The sequence below is a fragment of the Cetorhinus maximus genome, chromosome 10 (assembly GCF_964194155.1).
Source record: "Cetorhinus maximus chromosome 10, sCetMax3.hap1.1, whole genome shotgun sequence".
NCBI lineage: Eukaryota > Metazoa > Chordata > Chondrichthyes > Lamniformes > Cetorhinidae > Cetorhinus > Cetorhinus maximus.
This window is the reverse complement of record NC_135888.1, coordinates 130,303,385-130,329,157: the sequence shown is the minus strand read 5'-3', so window position 1 is coordinate 130,329,157 and position 25,773 is coordinate 130,303,385. Positions and strand designations below refer to the sequence as shown.

The following is a 25,773-nucleotide window of genomic DNA, read 5'->3' as shown; positions in this document are numbered from 1 at the left end:
CAGGTCCCTCATGATTTTGAATACCTCTATCAAATCTCATCTCAACCTTCACTTCTTCAAGGAAAACAGTCCCAACTTCTCCAGTCTGTCTACGTGACAAGTTCCTCAAGCCTACAATTATTCTTATGAATCTTTTCTGCACCCATTTTAATGCCTTCGCATCTTCCCGAACATGTGGTGCCCAGAACTGGACACAATACTCCAGCTGATGCTGAACCAGTGTTTTATACAGGTTTAACATAACTTGCTCGCTTTTGTACTCTGTGCCCCTGTTGATCAAGCCCGAGATGCTGTATGCTTTATTAACCACGCCACCAACCTGTCCTGGCATCTTCAATGGTTTATGCACATATACACCCAGGTCCCCATGCTCCTGCACCCTCTTTGGAATTATACCCTTTATTTGATATTGTGTCTCTGCGTTCTTCTCACCAAAATGAATCACATCACACTCCCGTGTGAAGTTTCATCTGCCACCTGTCCACCCATTCCACTAATCTGTCTATGTCCTTTTGAAGTTCTACACTGTCCTCCTCACAGGTCACAATACTTCCAAGTTTTGTATAACCTGCAAATTTTGAATTGTGCCCTGTACATCAAAGTCTTAACCTATACAATGAAAAGCAGGAGTCCTAAAACCAAACTGTGCTGAACTCCACTATAAACTTTCCTCCAGTCCCAAAAACAACCATTTATCACTACTCTTTGTTTCCTGTTTACTTGGCAAATTTCATTTCACACTGTCCCTCTTATTCCACAAGATTTAACTTTTCCCACAAGTCTGTTGTGCAGCACCTTATCAAACGTCTTTTGGAAGTCCATGTATACCACATCAACTGCATTACCCTCATCAACCCTATCTGTTACTTCATTCAAATCTCCAGAAAGCTAGTTAAAAACAATTTATCCTTAATAAATCTGTGATGACTTTTCTTAATTAACCCACATTTGCCTAAGTGATTTTTAATTTTGTCCCGCATTATCATTTCTAGAAGTTTCCCCACCACTCAAGTTAAACTGACTGGCCTGGTAGTTGCTAAGCTTATCTTTACACCCTTTTTTGAACAAGGGTGTAACATTTGCAATTCTCCAGTCCCCTGGCACCACCCAAATCTAAGGAAGATTGGAAAATTACGGCCAGTGGCTCCACAATTTCCACTCTCACTTCCCTTAGTTTCCTTGGATGCATCTCATCCAGTCCTGGTACTTTATCAACTTTAAGTACAGACAACCTATCCAATACCTCCTCCTTATCAATTTTAAACCCTTCAAGTGTCTGAACTATCTCCTCCTTCACCATGACTGGGCAGCACCTTGTTCCTTGGTAAAGACAGATGCAAAGTATTAATTTAGTATCTCAGCCATGTCCCCTGCCTCCAAGCATAAATCCCCTTTTTTGGTCCCTTATGGCCCCATTACACTTACCACCTTTTCACTATTTATACATCTGTAGAATACTTTTGGATTCCTTTTTATGTTAGCTGCCAGTCTTTTCTCATGCTCTCTCTTTGCTTCTCTTGTTTGCTTCTTCAATTCCCCTCTGAATCTTCTACATTCAGCCTGGTTTTTAATTGTATTACCCACGTGACATCTGTCATAAGCACACTTTTTCTGCTTCATCTTAATCTCTATCCCTTTTGTCATCTGGGGAGCTCTGGTTTTGTTTGTCCTACCTTTCTCCCTTTGTGGGAATATACCTTGGCTGCACTCAAATTATCCCTTCTTCATAGCTGAAAGAAGAGAGATTCTGTCGAAGCTTTTCGTTTTGCATTCATCAGCACTGACACAAGAATGCCAAATTTCAAAGGGAGCAACAATTCATACTACACGAGAAAAGGGTACTGATTGGTTGGCAAGTCGACTCTGGTTGAGGCATTGCCATAGAGAATGCAACAGGGAACTATTATTGCCCCACACTTCTGTTTAATGCAAAAAAGGTGCAACGCCTGGACATGTTCCTTTTGCCTGCAGAGGACAGGTCCCTGTGTATGAATACAGGTAGCTTCTAGCAAGTGTAAGTGATCCACATTGCGAGCCCAACTGATAATCTTAAATTGGTGGTTTGTGTAATTCTTAGCACACTCAGGATTGTTCAGCAAGCGTCATCCAATTGCAGAATCACATCTAACTTTAGACTTTAGGCAAACGTGGGCTGGTTGAATACAATCAGTACTCTGCCTATTCCGAACAGCTGAAGGGATATGCTGTTTGATACGATACACAAATTTTTGGGATGTGCAGCCTATATACCTGGCTCCGCACAGGCACTGAAATTCATATAACACATTACTCATTTGCCTGGTAGGCAGAATGTCTTTTTGGCTTGACGACAGTATCTTGTTGTTGGAAAACGCGATTATTGTTGCCACTGCACAATAAGAGCGTGAAAACGCTAGCTGTTCACACTTTTGAGATACTTTACCCTCCCAGGGTAATTTGAGGTAAACAGGGCACATTTCTGGTCTGAAAGTGGTGGCCCCAGGTCCACACATGAGCATGACACACAGTGATCAATGGTCTGATCGGGTTAGCCATTAGCCCGCAGGATGGCTTTGTGTGCCTTATTCCGGCATCAAGCTTGCGTGGTAAGCAAATGCTTTGGCTATGTTTAGAAGATTGTTGATAAGGCCAATTTTATAGAGCTTGGAGCCGTAGGAACCCCAATGCGTATATATTGACAAATGAATGTAGGATTTTTGGTAAACAGTAATAGGGAACCCCTTTAGCAAACTTCTCAATTAGCACTTCGAGGAAAGGGAGCTGGTTAGACTGCTCAGTTTCAAAGTTGAATTTGAGCATGGGATGGAGCACACTAAGGTGTCTAAGGAAATTCTTAGATGCAGCTGCAGATTCAAATATGGCAATTGTATCATCTATGTATTGGGAATATGCAAGGGGTAGGAGATTAGAGATCATTCCATCTAAAACACATTTCTCGTGGAAACTGATTAAATTTTAGCAAGAGCTGAGCTTGGAGGGGATCCCATGGCACCACCATCTATTTGGGCATTAAGGCTAAATTCAACAGCATGAGCTGCTAAGTTCTTAAGTTCAGTGAATACAGATTCAGAAAATGCAGCATGCCTAGAGCTAAAGACTTCAGCATTAACAACACCATAAATACCCAAATAGATGATGTTGCCATGGGAACACCCCCTTGTTGAGAAATCTGCTAACAGGTTCCCTATTATTGTCTAACACTAGCCTACCTTCTCCTGAACACACTCGAGGAACCCTTGCCCCTTTCGGCCCTTTATGCAACGACTGTCTTAGTCTATATTTGGATAATTAAAGTCCCCCATTAGAACTACTCTATAATTGTTGCATTCCTGTCTAATTTCCCTGCAAATTTGTTCCTCTATAGACTACACTGAGCAATGTAAATTGCACCGTTTATGTTCCTTAGCTCTAGCCAAATAGATCCTGTCCTGTGATTCTGTTTCTGTACCTAGTGAGAGTCATTGGCTGTGGAACCTGGACCCCAGTGAGAGTCAGTACCTGTGGAACCCATACCCCAGTGAGTGTCAATGTATGTGGAATCCATACCCCAGTGAGTGTCAGTGTGTGTGGAACCCATACCCGAGTGAGTGTCAATATGTGTGGAACCCATACCCCAGTGAGAGTCAGTGTGTGTGGAACTGTACCCCAGTGAGAGTTAATGTGTGTGCAACTCATACCCTAGTGAGAGTCAGTGTGTGTGGAACCCATAACCCAGTGAGAGTCAGTGTTTGTGGAACTGTACCCCAGTGAGAGTTAATGTGTGTGCAACTCATACCCTAGTGAGAGTCAGTGTGTGTGGAACCCATACCCCAAAGGGAGTCGGTGTGTGTGGAACTGTGCCTCAGTGAGAGTCAGTGTGCGTGGAACCCATACCCCAGTGAGAGTCAGTGTGTGTGGAACCCATACCCCAGTGAGAGACAGTGAGTGTGGAACTGTACCCCAGTGAGAGTTAATGTGTGTGCAACTCATACCCTAGTGAGAGTCAGTGTGTGTGAGACTGTACCCCAGTAAGAGTCAGTGTGTGTGGAACTGTAGCCCAGTGAGAGTCAGTGTGTGCGAAACCCATACCCCAGAGGGAGTCGGTGTGTGTGGAACTGTGCCTCAGTGAGAGTCAGTGTGTGTGCAACCCATACCCCAGGGGGAGTCAGTACCTGTGGAACCCGTACCCCAGTGAGTGTCAATGTGTGTGGAATCCATGCCCCAGTGAGTGTCAGTGTGTGTGGAACCCGTACCCGAGTGAGTGTCAGTATGTGTGGAACCCGTACCCCAGTGAGAGTCAGTGTGTGTGGAACCCGTACCCCAGTGAGAGTCAGTGTGTGTGGAACCCGTACCCCAGTGAGAGTCAGTGCGTGTGGAACCCATACCCCAGAGGGAGTCAGTGTGTGTGGAACCCGTACCCCAGTGAGAGTCAGTGTGTGAGAAACCTGTACCCCAGAGGGAGTCAGTGTGTGTGGAACCCGTACCTCAGTGAGTGTCAGTGTGTGTGGAACCCGTACCCCAATGAGAGTCAGTGTGTGTGGAACCCGTACCCCAGTGAGAGTCAGTGCGTGTGGAACCCATACCCCAGAGGGAGTCAGTGTGTGTGGAACCTGTACCCCAGTGAGAGTCAGTGTGTGAGGAACCTGTACCCCAGTGAGAGTCAGTGTGTGTGGAACCCGTACCCCAATGAGAGTCAGTGCGTGTGGAACCCGTACTCCAGAGGGAGTCAGTGCGTGTGGAACCCGTACCTTAGTGAGTGTCAGTGTGTGTGGAACCCGTACCCAAGTGAGTGTCAGTATGTGTGGAACCCGTACCCCAGTGAGAGTCAGTGTGTGTGGAACCCGTACCCCAATGAGAGTCAGTGTGTGTGGAACCCGTACCCCAGTGAGAGTCAGTGCGTGTGGAACCCATACCCCAGAGGGAGTCAGTGTGTGTGGAACCTGTACCCCAGTGAGAGTCAGTGTGTGAGGAACCTGTACCCCAGAGGGAGTCAGTGCGTGTGGAACCCGTACCCCAGTGAGAGTCAGTGTGTGTGGAACCCGTACCCCAGTGAGAGTCAGTGCGTGTGGAACCCATACCCCAGAGGGAGTCAGTGTGTGTGGAACCTGTACCCCAGTGAGAGTCAGTGTGTGAGGAAACCGTACCCGAGTGAGTGTCAGTGTGTGTGGAACCCGTACCCAGTGAGAGTCAGTGTGTGTGGAACCCGTACCCCAGTGAGAGTCGGTGTGTGTGGAACACGTACCCGAGTGAGTGTCAGTGTGTGTGGAACCCGTACCCCAGTGAGAGTCAGTGTGCGTGGAACCCGTACCCCAGTGAGAGTCAGTGTGTGTGGAACCCGTACAGTGAGAGTCAGTGTGTGTGGAACCAATACTCCAGTGAGAGTCAGTGTGTGTGGAACGCGTACCCGAGTGAGTGTCAGTGTGTGTGGAACCCGTACCCCAGTGAGAGTCAGTGTGTGTGGAAATGTAACTCAGTGAGAGTCAGTGTGTGTGGAACCCGTATCCCAGTGAGAGTCAATGTGTGTGGAAATGTAACTCAGTGAGAGAAGTTGCGCAAAGCCACAGATGAAGATGTGTAATACTGGAGCTGGATGTAATATCCAAAAACAAAGTAATTGGGAACTACTCTGATCATTGCAGTTTTGGAAGAGAATTCGTGCTGGTGTTTTACCGTTGACTATAAGCTCCAGCTGGAGACGTTCCTCTAGTTTGGCTTTGCTGTTCCGTAGCTCTATGGTGTAGTTTCCTGCATCCTGCTCTGTCACCTGCACAATCATCAAACCCAATGGAGAAAGTTTCACCTTGTTAAAAGTTGCACTTTTCTTGATAGGTGTTCCATTTTTGAGCCTGAAACAAAACACACGTTAAGTATTTGATGACAACCCCCAACGTTGATGGAGGTTGGGAGGGAGAGAGTAGAAGAGGGGAAATGAGACAGGGGGAGGGAGAGAATGGGTGGGATGGAGGCTGGAGGGAGAGAGAGAAGGCGAAGGAGAGAGAGGAAGGGAGAAAGGGGAAGGGATAGAGAGGGGAGGAGGGAGAGAGTGGAAGAGGGTGGGGGTGGTAGAGAAGTGAAGAAGGTGGTAGGGGTGAAGAAGAGGGGAGACGAGAGGTGAGAGACAGAGAGAAAGAGAGGGAGGTGGTAGGGAAGGGGTTCAGGGAGACGATACGAAGGAGGGAGGGAGAAAAGAGGGGGAGCAAGATGGGAGAGGTGGCGGAGAGGAGGAGGACAGAGATTAGGAGGGATTGAGGAGAAAGGGAGGGGGAAAGGGATTGGGAGTAGAGGAGCAAAACAAAAGTAAATTAAAAGGTGATATTTGTGAAAGGGTTTGTTTGCAACGCAGAATGTGCGTATAAATAAACAAACAGAAATATTCAGCTGATGAAATTGTACAGATTTTCTCCATTCATATTGTGATCCGTGTGCCAAGGTTTCCTGATTCTACTCACCATTTGATCTCAGGCTGGGGATAAGCTTGGATCCTCACAGGAAGTCGCACATTTTTCTGTCCCACCACCGCCTCGATGACTGAACCCTTCTCGTAATCCACACTGATGAAGGGTTTTTCTGGATAAGGTGAGAATAGAAGACAAATCAAGAGGTGAACAAAAACACTGGCAGCAACCTAAACTGGAGCTGACTGCTGCCCAATCCCAGTATCGTGATTATCAACATCCTGGGGGGGGATACCATTGACCAGAAACTGAACTGGACTAGCCATATAAATACTGTGGCTACAAGAGCAGGTCAGAGTCTGCGAATCCTGTGGCGAGTAACCCACCTCCTGACTCCCCAAAGCCTGTCCACCATCTACAAGGCACAAGTCAGAAGTGTGATGGAATACTCTCCACTTGCCTGAATGAGTGCAGCTCCCACAACACTCAAGAAGCTTGACACCATGCAGGACAAAGCAGTCCACTTGAATGGTACCCCATCCACAAACATTCACTCCCTCCACCACCGATGCACAGTAGCAGCAGTGTGTACCATCTACAAGACGCACTGCAGGAACTCACTAAACCTCCTTAGACTGCACCTTCCAAACCCATGACCACTACCATCTAGAGAGCAGCAGATAGATGGGAACACCACCGCCTGCAAGTTAACTTCCAAGCCATTCACCATCCACCATCCTGACTTGGAAATATATCACTGTTCCTTCATTGCGCTGAGTCAAAATCCTGGAATTCCCTCCCTAACAGCACTGGGGATGTACCTACACCACATTGACTGCAGCGGTTCAAGAAGGCAGCTCACCACCACCTTCTCAAGGGCAATTAGGGATGGGCAATAAATGCTGGTCTAGCCAGCGACATCCACATGCCATGAATGAATAAAAAAATTACAAACTATTTCCTTGATTATGAATTTGTTTTGAATGAAAGCACAAACTTACAATTGTACAGCACAATTCATTACTTCAGGACGTCTCATTGTGTCAGTGTGGGAGTACTGCACTGTCGGTGGAACAGTACTGAGGGAACGCCGCATGAGGGAATGCTGCACTGTCAGAGGGGCAGTACTGATGGAGTGCTACACTGTCAGAGGGGCAGTACTGAGGCAACGCTGTTGGATGGGCAATACTGAGGGAGTGCTGCACTGTTGGAGGAGCAGCACTGAGGAAGACTTGGACTATTGTGGGGGCAGTACTGAGGGAACATTGTACTGATGGAAGTGCTGTCTTCCAGATGAGATTTTAAACTGTCGCTCTGGTCTGTTGTCTTAGTTGAGCATTAAAGATCCCAATGGCACTATTTCAAAGAAGAGCAGGAGAGTTCCCCCCACCTCACACCGGTGTCCTAGCCAACATTGACCCTTTAACTACCATTAGTGGAGCAGACTACCTGGTGACCATCGCATTGCTGTTTGTGGGATCTTCTGTGCACAAACTGGCTGTCACATGTCCTATATTACAACAGTGGCCAAACTTCAAAGGAAGTGCTACATTGGCTTTGGAGTAGTTTGAGATTCCCTAAGCTCAGAAAGCGTCTATTTAAACACAAGTGTGCTTGTGAGCAAGTGGCAGCCATGGAATGGCATCCCCTTCTCTCCCGGTGACGACACACGCTCTCAAAACGTTACTCTGGACCATGGGGGATACAATGAAGTACCTACTCAAGCAGTGGGGTGGTGACGTTTCCTTACCATGCACAATGACATCTGCCCTTCCCTCCTTGATTTTGAAGCCATTATTGGCCTTGCAAAGGTAGGTGCCTTGCTCTGCTGTCGTCACGTTGTTTATGACAAGGGTGCTGCTTAGCTCTAACCCTGCGTGCAGCTCACGTTTCTGCGAGGAAATCATCACTGGTCGATCAGTCTGGGTTGGGTAAAAAGAAACACAGCGTTCGTCAACCCGTACATAGGCCAAAGTGTCCAGGAATACAAACAGTGTCACCATAGTACTGAGACACTAATAAACACTTCAATATATTGAAATTAGTGGAATCTTTAAAGTGGTGGAGGGGACAAAGTTATTAAGGCTATCGCCATTTTTTGAGGTGTGGAAAACTTACTGCTTTGCTCTAAATAGCTGGCACACTCACTGCATTATAAGCAGCGTCCTTGCAATCGACTTCAGCCTAAAGGGCAAATGGTCTGCTGCATTTGCCCGATGGAGTGGCTATGTTGATGCCGGCCTGGCCACCTCCCATGAATGAATGAAAAATAACACAAACTGGTTACAAAACCAGAAACTTTCCACCTTACCCCTTTTCCAGGGTACTCCCACTGAAAGTCAACAACCACGTTGAATTCCGCCTCGATGGTGCAGTTCAGTACCAGCCTCTCCCCAACCACCAGCTCGGGGCGGCCAGGTTTCAGTGTGAACTTATATATTACTTGTCCTTGAGGAAAGACATATCAGAAACAATGGTCAGACAGTTAAACAGTTAAATAGTTTTAAATAGTTAAACAGTATTTTAGTCAAGGACTCACAACTTCAACATCCCCCAAAAAATTGTTCCCCTTGTCTCATGAACCTAAGTCAAAGGCTAGAAATTTTGCTCATGCATATTAACTTCCTTTTGTTTAGGAATATAAGAATACGAGCAGGCCATTCAGCCCCTCTTGCCTGTTCTGCTATTCAATTAGATCATGGGTCAGCCGTAGCTTAACTCCATTGATTCAACTTGGTTCTATAACCCTGAATAATATTGCCTAACAAAAGTCTAGCAATCCCAGTTTTGAAACTTTCAACTTCTTTTTACAAAGTATTACAAGTGTTTACTGCAGAGAAAAAAAGCCACAGTGGTGCTTATGCTCCACGCAAGCCTCCTTCCACCCTACTTCACCTAACCCCACCTTTCTCCCTCATTATCTAGCTTTTCCACAAAGTATCTCGACAATTCTCCTCAACCACTCCCTGTGGTAGCGAGTTCCACATTTTCACCACTCTCTGGGTAAAGAAGTTTCTCCTGAATTTTCTCTTGAACTTATTAGTGACCATCTCATATTTACGTCCCTTAGTTATCATCTCCTCTGTAAGTAGAAGCATCTTTTTTTTACATCTACCGTTTCATAACCTTAAAGACCTCTATTAGGTCAATGTGTGGTCTTCTTTATTCTCAAGAAAAGAGTCCCAGCCTGTTCAATCTTTCTTCATAGGTACAAACTTTCAGTTCTGGTATTATTCTAGTAAATCATTTTTGCATCTTCTCCAATGCCTTGACATCTGTTCTTTCTTAACATGGAGACCATAACTGTTCACAGTAGAACCAAATATGGTTTGACCAAGGTTTGATCCAAGTTTAACCTAACTTTCCTGCTTTTCAATTTGATCCTTCTAGAAATGAACTCCAGTGTTTTGACTGTGAGGGTTTACTGGCTCCATGCATTAGACTGCGCAACTTTAACCCTGGGGAGAAACAGACAAGAAACAAGAATCTTACCTGTAACCTGGAAGAAGTAGGGTGCTGTAAAATAGGTTTTGTCACCAATGACAGTTTCACAAGTAACGTATAACAAGTTTTCTAGTATGTGTCGAAGGATAATCATCCCCTCTCTATTATTCCATATAACGTTTTTTCCATCTGGGGAAATTGTCCTTGTATAACCCTAGCAAATTGTGTCCAAAAGAAAATTGATTAGATGGACTGAAGCAGGAACTGGGGCAGCTTAGACAAATCTTATTGAGTGGCGAAGCAAGCTCGAGTGGCCAAGTGGCCTATTTCTTATGTTCTAATCTATTTGTGGAAAGATTGGAGCTTTAAAGGAATGGCACCGCTCAAATTTTTAGTCCAACTATAAATTGAAATAACTCCACACTCAACACCAGCACCCCGCACCCCCCCCTCCCTATCCCATCCCCAATGCCATCAACCCAAATGGGTAGAATATTTGGAAATGGCACTCAGTTGATGCCGTGCCACTTAATTCCTTCAAAGTTGGCTCTGGAGACACGTCTAGATGGAAAAGGGGTCAGAGTTACTGGGAGAGTACAGACTGAGGTAATCAAATCCCCAATGAGGCACGAGGCTACTGGGGGAGGGATGGAAGGTTGTCTGAGGGGTCGGTGGTTGGGGAGAACAGAACAGTGTTGAATGGTGGCAATATGGGGATGGATAAATATTCTGGAATTTTGTTTAGTCTGTGGGAGAAAATTATATGGTGGATCGAGAGGAGGGTGTACAAGGGCCTCATGGGCTGTGGAAGGAGAAGCTTGCTATGACAAACATTCTTTCCACATTCTATTGCTCCCATGAATTTGATGCCAATCTCCCCAGTTCCATTACCTCCAGTTGGTGAGTTCTCCAGTTTGGTGATTTTTCGCAGTCGTGACTTGGTCCTGAAAGGGAGGGAAGAAACTACGAGGGTCTAACATTTCCAACCCTAATTTTGCCTCGTATGATCACCGTTGATCAATTTGCCAACCCACAGTACCCCATTCTAGACATAGCAATCCCACTGTTCAAAGCGCTGGTTAGCCTACAGTTAGAGTACTATGTCCATTCTGGGCACGACACCTGAGAAAGGATCTTTTTAAATTTGTTCCTAAGATTTGAATGCCGCTGAGGCATGGAGTACAAGCAAGGAAGTTAAGCTGAACCTTCATAAACCACTGGTTAGGCTCCAGCTGAAGTACTGTGTCCAATTTTGGGCACCGCACTTTAGGAAGGATGTGGAGAGGGGGGCAGAGGAGATTTATTAGAATGGTACCAGCGATTAGGGATTTCAGTGATGTGGATTGACTGGAGAAGCTGGGGTTGTTGTCCTTAGAGCACAGAAGGTTAAGAGGAGATTTAATAGAGGCCTCTAGTTTTGGACTCCCAGTAATTGGGAACATTTTTTCTACATAGCAACATAGGACTTAGGAACAGGAGTAGGCCATTTAGCCTTTTGAGCCTGTTCCAATATTCAGTAAAATCATGCCTTGAAGAGAAGTGGCAGTCAATCATGGCTGATCTGGTTGTGGTCTCAGTTTCACTTTCCTGTCTGCACAATTTATCCTTCAAACTCTTTCAGAATCTTAAAGTCCTGTGTCAGGTCAGCCCTCAGTCTTCTCCTATCTTAGGAAGAGTCCATATTCAATCATTTCTCATAGGTATAACCTCATACCTTCACCAGTCCCACGTTATCATTTTTATTATACAGAGATCAGAACTGTTTACAGTACTCAAAATGCAAACTAAGCAAGGATTTATTTAAGTTTAATAAAACTTTGCTTTGCAATTCTATCCCTCTAGAAAGCACCTGCAGTACTCTGCTGTTTTTAAATGATCTGTGTCACTACTTTGAGTGATTTGTGTATCTGTACCCTTTCATCCCTTTGGTCCTGTACTCACTTAGATTTTAACTTTCCAACGAGTATGTGGCTTTCTTATTTGTCCTATCAAAATCCAATATCACACACTCACCTATACTGAAATTAATTTACCAATTACACATCAATTCAATGAATCTGCTAACGTCCTCTCATAATTGGTTGCCTTTCTCCTATGTATTAATTCATTGGTGGTGAAGGTGGTTCTCCCTCGATTCGAGGATGATGTCTACCCAGGGTTGCGAGTTTCTGCCATGGTCTTCATGAGACCGGACAGGCTGATTCTTGACCCACAGATCTTTGGACACATCGGGCAGGATGTCCCATGAGGTAGTGGGATCTGGAGTACAGGGTTTTCTTTATTTTCTCTGTCACTGCTCCGCCTCATCATTAAGATGTTGTGATTTAAAGCACGGTGCAAATTTTTTTCATTCGTTTATGGGATGTGGGCGTCATTGCCCACCCCTAATTGTCCTTGAGAAGGTGGTGGTGAGCTGCCTTGATGGACAAGTTGTTGGAACTTTGAAAGATTAGTAGCAAGCTCCTCCCAGTCATGAAAGTACTGTGTACAGTTCTGGGCACCACACCTGAGAAAGGATCTTTTTTTAAATTTGTTCCTGAGGCATGTCATGCTTCAAGGAGAGCTCCAGAGCATCTCTGAAGCATTTCTTTTGCCTCCCCTGGAATGCTGGCCATTTGAGAGTCGAGAAAATAAGAGGTGGTGGGGGAGATGGTTTCAGCCATCTGGAACAGTGTCCAGTCCATCAAAGCTGATTTTTCAGGAGTTTTTGCCTGAGTGCTCGTGGAACTGGCATCAAGAAGGACACTAGCATTTTTTGACGGTCCTCAGCAGAGGCATTGCTGATGGAATATCTCTAGCGCTTTCATACATCACTGATACGCAAGAGAAAAAGAATCATCCTTCTAGGGGCTTCAATGCCAGGGTTGACTGTGACTCCGTTGTCTGGAGTGAAACCATTGGGAAAAACGTGCTGGGAAAAGCCAATGCAAATGGCATCTTCCTGTTGACAAGGTTTGCTCAGTACATTATAACATTGCTCATTATAACAAACACCCTCTTCCATCAGAGGGAAAAATAAAAACCCACATGGAGGCACGCTAGATCAAAGCACTGGCATCTCCTGGATTATGTCTTTGTTCGGATCAAAGATCTAAGTGATGTCTGTATCACATGATTCATGTGGGGCACTGATGCCTGCTGGACAGACCATAGACTTGTTCGATTGCTGATGAACATCCACCCAGCATCAAGACATCACAAGGCCTAAAAGTCCAAGAGGAGGAAGATCAATGCCTCAGCCCTAAAACAACGCGACCGAAGAGGGGAATTCCAAGTGCGGCTCATAGCCAATCTGGAAAACCTTCACACATCCAACTCAATTCCAGGACAGCAGAATCAAATACGGGACTAGACTCCTGTGCCCAGATCATTGGGTTTGAGCATCATCCTCACCAGGACTGGTTTGATGAAAACAAAGCTGAAATATGTGACCTCCTAGAACAAAAACGAGCAACTTTCGTTGCCTGACAGAACAATCCAAGGTCACAAGCCAAGAAGGCAGCACTTCCAATGCTCAAGGCTGATGCCCTAAGGCAAAGTCGGAAGATAAAGGACATGTGATGAGAACAGAAGGCTCCAGAGGTGCAAAGCTTTTTTGAAGTGTTCAGGGCCATCTATAGACCAAAGTCAAATGGACAAAATCTCCTTTGTTCATAGGATGGTGGTTCTCTTCTTAAGGATGACAATACCATCTGTCAACATTGGGAAGAACATTTTCACCATCTCCGTAACTGTGAATCCACAACGGCAGCCGATACTCTCCAGGCTATCCATCGATGAATCAGCCTCAGTTGGAGAACTGCAACAAGCAACTAAATGGATGAAAACCAAGAAAGCCAGTGGCCTCAATGGTATTCCAACCAAGGTCTTCAAAGCGGGTGGGTTTTTGATAACATTAAAACAGATTTGGGAGGAAAAAGAATTCCCACCCAGCACCCCCTCCCCTGCCTTCAGGGATACAATAATTGTAAGTATCTTCAAGAAGGGGGATAAATCATTCTGTAGAAACTATCAAGGTATTTCCATCTTGTCTACAGGGAAAATCCCTTCATGCATTCTCCTGAATCGCCTACTTCCTGTGGTGGAGGAGATGCTCTCAGAGGCACACTGTGGCTTTAGACCTTCCAGAGAGGAACCTCTGACATGGTTTTTGTTGCCAGACAAATGCAAGAAAATTGTTGAGAACACCACCAGGATCTCTTCATTGCATTCATCGACCTGACCAAATCGCTTGACTCAGTAAATCGTGAGGCTCCGTGGATTGTGCTGCAAAGACTTGGATGTCCAAGAAACTTCATCACAGTCCTTCAACTACTTCAAGATGATATGACTACACTGTCCAGAGTCAGAGATCTGAAACAGATGCCTTCAAAATCCAAACCGGTGTCAAGCAGGCCTGTGTGATAGATCCCATATTATTTACAATCTACCTGACAGTGGCTATTCACCTTATCAAAGGTCAACCTCCCTCTGGTGTCAGTATTAAACCGCACCTAGATGGAAGACTCTTTAACCTCGGTTGCCTCTGTGCCATGATCTACAGTTTGCAGATGACTGCAGTGTTATTGCCCACTCTGCACCAGATTTGCAAGCCACTCTTGATCTCTTCAATTCTGCGTACAAGAAATTCAGCCTGTCCTTGAGTGTTGCCAAAACAAAACTCAGATATCAACCCACACCTGACCAGCCAAATATTCCACCTCCCATGTATGTTGAAGGAGAGACTCTGGAATATGTTGAGCACTCCCCATACCTTAGCAACCAGCTCTCTCAAAGACCACAAGGAGACCCAACACCAGATCAGCTGCGAGAGCTCACTTCTGCAAACTATTGCAATGAGCGTTTGACAACAAAGACTTCTGCAAGTTAACAGAAGTCCTAGTGTACAGAGCAGTTGTCATCACTACACTCCTGTCCTGCAGTGAGACTTGAACTGTATTAATTATACCATACTATTTAGCATCATCTTTAAATTTTGACCTGATACCTCCAATTCCCAGGTCCAAATCATTTATGTAAATCAGGCTTGTCCAACTCTTTCCCCCTCTCTCTTTCCTTCTCACACACACATACACTCTCTCCTTCTCTCCCTCTCTCTCTCACATACACACATTCACTCTCATCCTCTCTCTCTCACACACACTCACTCTGATCCTTTCTCTCACACACACACTCAAGCTGACACACACACACAGACACTCAATTTCTCTCACACACACACATTCACTCCGATCCTCTCTCTCTCACACACACTCACTCTCATCCTCTCTCTCACACACACACACTCTCACTCTCATCCTCTTTCTCACACACACACTCACTCTGTTCCCCTCTTTCACACACATGCTCACTCACTCTGATTCTCTCACACACGCACATACTCTCTCTCTTCCCCCTCTCTCTGTCACACACACACACACACACACACACACACTCTTCCCCCCTCTCTCACATGTACTCACTCTCTCCCCTTCTCTCTGTCTTACACACACACACATACACATACACACGTACACACACACACACGTACACACACGTACACACACACACACACACACACACATACACATACACACACACACACACACACACACACACACCTGGAGTCTCCACCCACCACCTCCGCATCCCCCTGGGCCCCGCAACACCTCCTCTCCCCCGGGCCCATGGCACCTTCCCTCTCCCCGGGCCTCGCGTCACCTTCTCTCCTCCCGGGTCCCTCGTCACCTTCTCTCCCCTAGATCCCACTGCACCTTCTCTTCCCCTGGGCCCACCACACCTTCTCTCCCCCTGGGCCCACCACACCTTCTCTCCCCCTGGGCCCACCGCACCTTCTCTCCCCCTGGGCCCACTGCACCTTCTCTCCCCCTGGGCCCACTGCACCTTCTCTCCCCCTGGGCCCACTGCACCTTCTCTCCCCCTGGGCCCATTACACCTTCTCTCCCCCTGGGCCCACTGCACCTTCTCTCCCCCTGGGCCCACTGCACCTTCTCTCCCCCTGGGCCCATTACACCTTCTCTCCCCCTGGGCCCAGTGCACCTTCTCTCCCCCTGGGCCCACTGCACCTTCTCTCCCCCTGGGCCCACTGCACGTTCTCTCCCCCTGGGCCCACTGCACCTTCTCTCCCCCTGGGCCCACTGCACCTTCTCTCCCCCTGAGCCCACCGCACCTTCTCTCCCCCTGGGCCCACCGCACCTTCTCTCCCCCTGAGCCCACTGCACCTTCTCTCCCCCTGAGCCCACTGCACCTTCTCTCCCGCTGGGCCCACCACACCTTCTCTCCCCCTGGGCCCACCACACCTTCTCTCCCGCTAGGTCCACTGCACCTTCTCTCCCCCTGAGCCCACTGCACCTTCTCTCCCGCTGGGCCCACTGCACCTTCTCTCCCCCTGGGCCCCACCGCACCTTCCCTCCCGCTGGGCACCACCGCACCTTCTCTCCCGCTGGGCCCCACTGCACCTTCTCTCCCGCTGGGCCCACTGCACCTTCTCTCCCGCTGGGCCCCACCGCACCTTCTCTCCCGCTGGGCCCACTGCACCTTCTCTCCCCTTGGGCCCCACCGCACCTTCTCTCCCGCTGGGCACCACCGCACCTTCTCTCCCGCTGGGCCCCACTGCACCTTCTCTCCCGCTGGGCCCACTGCACCTTCTCTCCCGCTGGGCCCCACCGCACCTTCTCTCCCCCTGGGCCCCACCGCACCTTCTCTCTCCAGCATGCTCATGACCTCTGGTGTTCACTAGTGAGCCTATTAGCAGCAAACACAGGAGAGGAATGGCCTGTGATTGGAGGAGCAGCTCCTTGCAGAGATAACCTAAAAAAGGATATACTTACCATAGTGGGAGTGCAGTGAAGGTTCACCAAACTGATTCCTGGGATGGCAGGATTGTCATATGAGGTGAGTTGGGTTGATTAGGTCTGTATTCACTGGAGTTTAGAAGAATGTGAGGGGATCTCATTGAAATGTATAAAACTCTGACAAGGATGGACAGACTGGGTGCAAGGATGATATTTCCTCTGGCTGGGAGCTCTAGAACAAGGGGTCATAGTCTCAGGATATGGGGTAGACCATTTAGGACTGAGATGAGGAGAAACGAGGGTGGTGAACCTATGGAATTCTCTACCACAGAAGGCTATGGAGGCCAAGTCACTGAATATATTTAAGAAGGAAATAGATAGATTTCTGGACTCTAAAGGTGTCAAGGGGTATGGGGAGAGAGCAGGAGTACGGCGTTGAGATCGAGGATCAGCCCTGATCATATTGAATGGTGGAGCAGGCTCAAGGGGCCGAGTGGCCTACTCCTGCTTCTATTTTCTATGCTTCTATCTTCAACTTCGTTTACCTGTCTTACTGGCATTTTGAACAGTGGCTCCTGGGGCCACTTAGAGTGGCATCAGGGGCCACAAGCCAGGCCATAGTTGGACAAGTCTGATGTAAATTGCGAACAATGGTGGTTCCAGCACTGATCCCTGTGGAAAACAACTTTCCACCTTTTGTTATTCTTGAGTAGCAACTTTTAATCCCTACTCTCTGTTTTTAGTTTTGTAGCCACTTTTCGAACCATTTTGCTACCTGGCCCCTGACTGTACAAGCTCCAACTTACAATTCCATACCTTATTGATGATCCTTTGTAAGTCTAGACACATTAGATTGACTGCAATCTCTACTTTCTTTGTTACTACTTCAAAGAATTCAATAAGGCTGATCAAGCACGACCTTCCCTTTTGAAGCCCATGCCGACTGCCCAGTTATATTTTTAGAGATTTTCCCACATGATATTATAAGAAATGGGAGCAGGAGTGGTCCGTTAGGCCCTTAGAGCCTGTCTGTCACTCAGTAAGATCATGGCTGATCTTCTAACTCAACTTCCCACCATATCCCGAAAACCTAGAAAATCCATTGATCTCGGTTTTGAAAATACTCAGTGACTGAGCATCCACAGGGGGTAGAGAATTCCAGAGATTCACAACCCTCTGAGTGAAGATATTTTTCCTCATCTCAGTCCTTAAATGATAATGGGTCCTAAATCTTTGAATAAAGATTCCATTGTCTTTCCTACAGCCTGTCACAATACCTCGGTCTCAAATTGTTTTCTCCAATATGCTCCTATGAAATAAATGCCTTTGGCGTTTTTACTCGGTTAATGGTTCTAGACAAATGTAAGACGCTGTTGGATGAAAATTGGAAGAAAAAAAAGAACCCCTGTGGTAAACACATGCCGGTGAAGAGACTCACCACTCGCAGAGTGACGTTGAGATATGGAATGGACACCAGGCAGGGCACGGTAACCGTTGGGCTGCTTACAATCAGTACTGGTAAAGCTTGGGTACCATTGGGTGAAGCGTTGAAAAATGGGTTCTGAAAATCTGAAAATAATGAAGAAGCAGTTACATTTTACACCATAAAATAACATACAGAGGACCCGATTCAACTCCAGTTCCACCCCCACCACCCCCCCACCGACCCTGCCGCAAACTCTGCCTTTGGCATCTGACCACCAACACTTGCTGCACCTCTCCTGGTGCCTTGGCTTGACAATGTCGCTGGGAGACCAAAACTGCACACAGTATCCGAGCTGCGGGCTCACCCGTGCCATGATAACTGAAGCATAAATTTCTTACTTTGATGTTCAGTCCCTCTCGTAATAAAGGATAGCATTCCATTAGCCTTCTTAGGTACTTGCTGTACCTGCATACTAACTTTTTGTAACTCGTGTACTAGAACACTTAGATCCCGCTGCACCTTGGAATTCTGCAGTTGGTCTCTGTTTAAGCAATACTCTGCTTTTTTATTCTTCCTGCCAAAGTGAACAGCTTCACATTTTCCCAAAATTATACTCCATTTGCCAGATCTTTGCCCACTCACTCAATCTCCTTCATGTCCTCTTCACAACATACTTTCCTACTTATCTTTGTGTCGCCTGTAAATTTAGCTACCGTGCCTTCGCTCCCCTCATCTCAGTCATTGATTTGCCTCAGTGTCGGTTTTCTTCTGATTACACTCTCATGAAGTGCCTCGGGACATTTTACTATGTTAAAGGCACTATATAAAATGCAGGTTGTTGTTGTATGTCAACTGACTTTAGATGTCGAACACTTGAACAATGTTTCTAAAAAGGCTATAATGTTATTATTCAAACACGTCTGAACTCACCTCGTTTGTTCCTCCTCTGCTCCAAGTGCACCCTCTCACACTACGTACAGTATTGGTCGTCTTTGCTATCACACTCAATCAGAAAAAGGGAGGTGAGGAGCCCCTTAGTTTGGAGGGGAGCCTGAGGGTGGGGGGAGATTCCGCAGTTCGGAGGGGGGAGACTGTGAGTGGGGAGGAGCTTTGCAGTTTGGAGGGGAGATAGGGATGACAGGAGTTCCTCAGTTTGGAGGGATGACTGAGGGGGGGGTGGGGGAAGTTGCACAGTTTGGAGATCGTGGGAAAGGTTGAGTTAGCATGGGAGATGGTGCGATGAATGTTGAAGGAAGAGAATTGTTCGTGCCTCTTTGAAAGAGTGTCCAAATAATCCCAGTCTTCTGTTATTTCCCCATAGACCTGTAATTTTTTTTCTTCAAGTATTTATCCAATTCTCTTTGTAAGTTGCAATTGAATCTGCTTCAATGCCCTTTCAAGCAGTGCATTCCAGATCACAACAACTCACTGAGCAAATCCTTTTTCCTCGTGTTCTCTCTGATTCTTTTGCCAATTACCTTAAATCTGTGTCCTCTTTGTTACAGACCCTTTCAGCACTGGAAACAGTTTCTCCTTATTTACTCTATCAAAACCTTCATGATTTTGAAAACTTCTACCAAATCTCCTTGTAACCATTTTGGTTCTAAGGAGAACAATCCCAGCTTCTCTTCCTCCACATAACGGAGGTCCCTTATCCCTGGTACAGTAAATCTCCTCTGTACCCTCTCTCACGTCCTTCTCATCCTTCCTAAAGTGTGATGCCCAGAATTAGACGCATAATCCAGCTGAGGTCTAACTAGTGTTGGGCTGAGTTTTACACTTCCTCGCATGCTGGTTTGAAGTTGAAGGAGGGGCATGTAAATTCCAGAGGGTAACCTTCCCACCGCTTACCTGCCCGCCACCCCCCCGACCTATCTGACATTTGATAGGGGGTTCAGGGGAGGCTTCTGACGGTTCGCCTGCCCTTGGGCTTATTGAGGCCCTTAAGTGGCCAATTAATGGCTACTCAAGGGCTTTATTTCGCACCACTGGCATTTCCATGGGAAGCCCGACAGCTTTAGCTGAGCGGGTTAGTGTCGGCCAACACTCCTCCTTCGGGGGCCCCCTTGGCCCATCGGAGGCATCCCCCCACCACCCCCCCGATCCCGTCAAGGCAACCCCCCACTTTAACCTTGCCATGTGACCTCTTGAACCCAGCCCCCTTGTCAGCACTCACCATCCCCCCTCACCCCAGGCCAGACTTAGCTGTCAATCCGAGCTCCTCAGTACTGGGGGCTGCTTCTAGCCCCAGCAGTAGCAACCGGTGTCACTGCTGGGACAACAGAGCTGCCACCCAAACCGATTGGCTGAGAGCTCTCCAAGGCGGGACTTTTGCGAAAGGGGCGGAAATCTCAACTCGAAGCAATTAACACTGCCCCCAGCGTTAAATTGCCGCCGGGGCAGCTGTCGGGATCACGGGCAGGTTTTTCCCCAACGTTTTAGCCGGGGTGGGTTGGGAATACAGCATCCCATAAAATCCAGCCCCAAATGTTTTGTTAAATAACCCTTCTCCACCTGTCCTGCCACCTTCAATGATTTTTGGACGTATGCCTCTTGGTTGCTGGTAAAGTATCTAAGTAAGCGGATGAGTGACTGGCTGGTGCATGTAGTGGTTCTGTTACTAGACAAATAATAGAGGTCTAGACTAACCAAAATTTCTCACATTACCTGGGCTAATAGACCGGAGAACGCAAGTTCAAATCCCGCCATTACAGTTTGAAAATCGGAACTCAGTTTTAAAAAATTTGGAAATAAAAAGTTGGTCTTAATTAGGTAAAGTGATCGTGAAGCTGTCGGGACTGTTGTTACAAACCCATCCAGTTCACCCAACGCCCTTTAGGGAAGGAAATCCGCCGTCCTTACCTGGGGTCTGGCCTACATGTGACTTCTAGACCCAGAGCAATGTGGTTGACTTCTAATGGCCCCTCTGAAGTGGCCGATCAAACCACTCAGATTGTATCAAGCCCCCCCGATTGGCAGTGTGCAAGGTAGCGTGCCACCCCCTTCAGCTCGGGATGAGCAATAAATGCCGGCTGTGCCAGCGATGCCCAAACTCCAGAATGAATTTGAAATTAACAAGAGTGCAACGGAGCTCATTCAGAAGATGAGAGTTTGCGTGATGCTGGACAGTTAGCTGCAAACTGGTGTCAAACTGCACCAAGCAACGCTGAAAAATCTGTTTTCTCAATGACTTGAGGAAACATACAATAAAACCATTCTTGGAGTCGAGATTCGATTTCCCCCTTCCAGCAGAAAATATAATTCTGTTTCCTTCTTCTTCTTTCTGTACAGGATCCATGTTGCCGCTTGACAGCGCAGCTCTATAAACAAAATGGGGAAGGACGACATCCCGTCCAATCTCCCCAGGGGACCCCCGGACAAGGACAGGGCTTTGCTCTTTGTATAAACACACGGCCGTAACTTCCTGTTACTGAGTGCAGTCATGCCCGTGACTTTTGTTTTGATTACTCAGATTGCACACCGAGGTTCAAAGGTTAGGAAAAGGACCTTCAACTTCACCTTCCTCCATCTGTCATCATGCTGCCCGACGCCTCTACGTGTCACTGGATCTGCCCACTTTCCTTGGCTCTGCTCCAACCCAAGGCTGAGGTTTCAGCCTCCTCTTTCAGGAACCGTACACAGTTAGCATCACCAGATGAGCTTAGTAATGGGCGTGGGTGAAGTGGGAAACAATTTCTGATCTTGGTTTTTTGAAATCCTCATCCTCGTGTTCAAATCCCTCCCTGACTTCTCCCCCACTCCCGATCGCTGTGACCTCCTCCGGCCTTACAAGCCTTCAAGGTATCGCCGCTCCTCCCAATTCCAGCCCCTTGCGCATCCCCAATTTTCACTGCTCCACCACTGGTGGCCTTGCCTTCAGCTGTCTAAGCTCTGGGATGCCCTCCCTAAATCTCTCCACACCTCTCACCTCCTTTGAGATGCTTCTTAAATCTACTTCTTTGACTAAGCTTTTGGCCACCTATGCTCTTATCTACTTAGGTGACTCAGTGTCAAATTTTGTCTCATTACTTTCCTGTGATGTGCCTTGATCCATTTTAAATGTCATACATGCAAGTTATTGCTGATCACGTTTTAAACTAATTTTCTTTCTACATCACTCCTACCAACATTATTCTTCACCCTGAAATCCAGGTAATCTTTAGTTCCACAGATACCAATGCCCTCTGGTGCCTGAGCACTGGCAGCTATTTGACTGTCGAAGCATTGCAGCTGAGCCTGACCAATCCTCACACGCACTTTCCGACAGGAATCACTGGATATTGATGTGGGCAGGAATCTTAGAATGAGATAACAGGGAAAGAGGCTATTTGGCCCATCATATCTGTGCCTTGACAGAATGGTCTGATTAGTTACAGTAGTCTGCTCTTCCCCTACAGCTTTTCAATTCTTTTTCTGTTCAAATACATACCTAATTCCCTTTGGAAAGCTTCTACTGAATCTGCTTTCACCGTACCTTCAGGCAGCGCATTCCAGATCCCCACAACTCGCTGCATAAACAAAATTTCTCCTCATCTCACAGCTGGTTCTTTTGCCAATTACCGTTGGCTACTGACCCTATTGGAAAGAGGTTTCTTCTTTACTCTATCAAAGCCCTCCCTGATTTTGAACAGCTCTTAAATCTCGCCAAGCTGAAAGGTTACCTTTCTTTGTTTGCTATGTCCCCTCAAGTTAGCACCTTCTGAAAACTCCTGCAACTGACTAGGCCTCGGACATATAGGCTTTCGTCTTTCCTCTGTCCACCAACCTATGAGGTCGAGGTGAGAGGCGGAGGGCAGTGGGGTGGGGTGGGTACAGATGCTAGGCAAGTCTGCACCTCCTGAAACCATACCTTGGCTAGGCAGCAGACAAAGAACGGTATCCTATCAGCTTGGAAGCTGGACTGTGAGGACTGTGCGCACTGACGTGAACAATAACCTACACGGCACAGCAAGTGTACACAAAATGGCCCTGCTTGACTGTGAGCTACACACGCTTGGCGTCAGCATTGCCGCTGTACAAGAAACCAGATTAACTGTGTCAGGCTCTATTCAAGAGGCCAATTACACCTTCAGTTGGCACGGGAAGAGTGCTGAAGACCACCACGAGCATGGTACAGGCTCCACAGTGAGAAACCGGCTGACACGATCAATTCAGTCGTCAGTAGCAACCTTGGAGCAGCTCATCTCCCTGTGGCTGTCAACCTGATGGAGGCACTGTGAACATCATATACACCCACGCACCAACTCTGTATGCCAGCATCTCAGACAAAGAGCATTTCTATGACTCCCTAAGTGGCATTCTGAAGAACATTCCAAATGGTGAAAGGCTATTCACCCTGGGTGACTTCAAAGCACATGCTGGGTTAGACAGCGGTCCATAGACTCGGTGGTCACGAAATGGGCACAATTTATAACTTGAGCTTTGTGCCCTGACCAACATTTCCTTTCAGCGTTGCTGTCGCCACAAGGTGTCATGGTGTCGCCCAAGAGCCGGACATTGGCGTCAACCAGACCTGGGGCAGGATTTTTGGGATGTCGGGTGGGCGGGCCTGGGAGTGGTCGGAAAATGGTCTGCCACCCGCGATCGGCCCCCCCCGACCACGATTTCACACGGGTTGGCCAATTAACGGCCAGCGAGCGTGAAACGCGCGCTGAAACGCTCGGCGCTGCTGGGGTGGGGCGGGGGGGGGGGGCGGGAGGTGCTTGAGCGCAAAAGTCTGTGCATGCGTGGGGGGAGCGCGCACTGAAAGCTCCCTGAAGGCACAGAGCTGCCTCAGGGAGCTGAAGGTTTTTAAGCCACTGAATAATGTTTTTAAAAATCCAGGAAAAAAATGTGCGCACAGCAGACTCACTCACCTTAACGTGCAGATGCGAAAAATTCTGCCCCAAAGTTTTAATTTTTACAAATTTAATTACGAAACCGGGGACGAGGTTTCCTAAAAACTCCAAAGGCCAACTGGCCGATTCGCCCGCCTGCCAACTGTAAGGTTGGACGGGCAGCGAAAAATTGCCTTAAATTAACTGGTCAATGGCCTTAATAGGCTTCTTAATGGTCGGCGGGCGCCTGCCGAATGAAATATCGCGCGAGTGCGTGATGACGTCGGGATGCTCGCCCAACGTCACCACGTACCATCTTACACCCGATCAGGCTGGGCACACGCCTGCCCGAGGGATGTAAAATCTGGCCCCTGGTCGCCAAGAGGAGGTGCGACCTGCCCAGTATTCTCCATTCCTGCAGATGGCAACACCAACCACTATCTTGGCAGCAGAGTGAATCCCAAAAGTTTCACATTTCAAAGCACGACCGCCTGTCACGTGTAAAGATTACCAGGAGGCGCTGGTATCGACGAAGTTTGGAAGTCACTGAGCTCAATCATCTATGAAGCAACAGAAACACCATTTGGTAAAAGTGGAACCTGGAACAAAGTCTGGTTTGAGACCTACTTAGCTGAGATGACTTCAGTCATTGATCCAAAAACAAGGCCAACATGATGCGCCACATAAACTCAACATCTAAAACACTGCACAACCTGAAAGTAGCAAAAGCAAACATGCAAATGGCAGGGAGATACTGCACAAATAAAAAACTTAAACATTTTATTTGTTCGTGGGATGTGGGTGTCGCTGGCTAGGCCAGCATTTATTGTCCATCCCTAATTGCCCTCGAGAAGCTGCTGGTGAGCTGCCTTCTTGAACCACTGCAGTCCATGTGGTGTAGGTACACCCATAGTGCTGTTAGGAAGGGAGTTCCAGGATTTTGACCCAGTGGCAGTGAAGGAACGGCGATATATTTCCAAGTCAGGATAGTGTGTGGCTTGGAGGGAACTTGCAGGTGGTGGTGTTCCCATGCGTCTGCTGCCCTTGTCCTTCTAGGTGGAAGAGGTTGCAGGTTTGGAAGGTGCTGTTGAGGGAGCCTTGGTGAGTTGCTGCACTGCATCTTGTAGCTGGCACTTTGCGTTGGTGGTTGAGGGACTGAATGTTGAAGTTGGTGGATGAAGTGAATGTTTGTGGATGGGGTGCCAATCAAGTGGGCTGCTTTGTCCTGGGTGGTGTCGAGCTTTTTGAGCACTGTTGGAGCTGCACTCATCCAGGCAAGTGGAGAGTATTCCACCACACTCCTGACTCATGCCTTGTAGATGGTGGACAGGCTTTGGGGAGTCAAGAGCTGAATTACTCTCCACAGAATTCCCAGCATCTGACCTACTCTTGTAGCCACAGTATTTATATGGTTTGTCCAGTTCAGTTTCTGGTCAATGGCAACCTCCAGACGTTGATCGTGGGGGATTCAGCGATAGTATTGTCATTGAATGTCAAGGGGCAATGGTTAGATTCTCTCTTGTTGGAGATGATCATTGCCTGGCACTTGTGTGGCATGAATGTTACTTGCCACTTATCAGCCCAAGCCTGAATATTGTCCAGGTCTTGCTGCATATAGACACGAACTGCTTCAGTATCTCTGGAGTCGTGAATAAAGAGGACATGAAGGTAGGTAGGAAAGTAAATTGTGAAGAGGAAGTAAAGTGAAAGTAAAGTAAAGTAAAGAGATTACAAAGTGAAACAGATAGGTTAAGTGAGTGGGCAAAGATCTGGTAAATGGAGCATAATGTGGGCAAATGTGAAATCGTTCATTTTGGCTGGAAGAATAAAAAAGCTAAATGGTGAGAGATTGCTGGGCTCTGAGATTCAGAGGGACCTGGGTGTCCTAGTGCATGAATCACAAAAGGTCAATATGCAGG

General features: G+C 47.3%; 1 protein-coding gene across 3 annotated transcripts in view; it reads right to left on the bottom strand.

The window, feature by feature from the left end:
• Window positions 1-25,773, bottom strand: part of flt4 (fms related receptor tyrosine kinase 4) — a 240,299-nt gene that overhangs the window by 69,931 nt on the left and 144,595 nt on the right. For all 3 annotated transcript variants that reach the window (XM_078551154.1, XM_078551152.1, XM_078551153.1), the window contains 6 exons: window positions 18,051-18,181; window positions 9,867-10,032; window positions 8,686-8,822; window positions 8,125-8,296; window positions 6,429-6,546; window positions 5,650-5,825 (listed from right to left, as the gene is read on the bottom strand). In XM_078551154.1, the coding sequence (XP_078407280.1) occupies window positions 5,650-5,825; window positions 6,429-6,546; window positions 8,125-8,296; window positions 8,686-8,822; window positions 9,867-10,032; window positions 18,051-18,181 (900 nt within the window). The remainder of the gene's footprint in view (window positions 1-5,649; window positions 5,826-6,428; window positions 6,547-8,124; window positions 8,297-8,685; window positions 8,823-9,866; window positions 10,033-18,050; window positions 18,182-25,773) is intronic.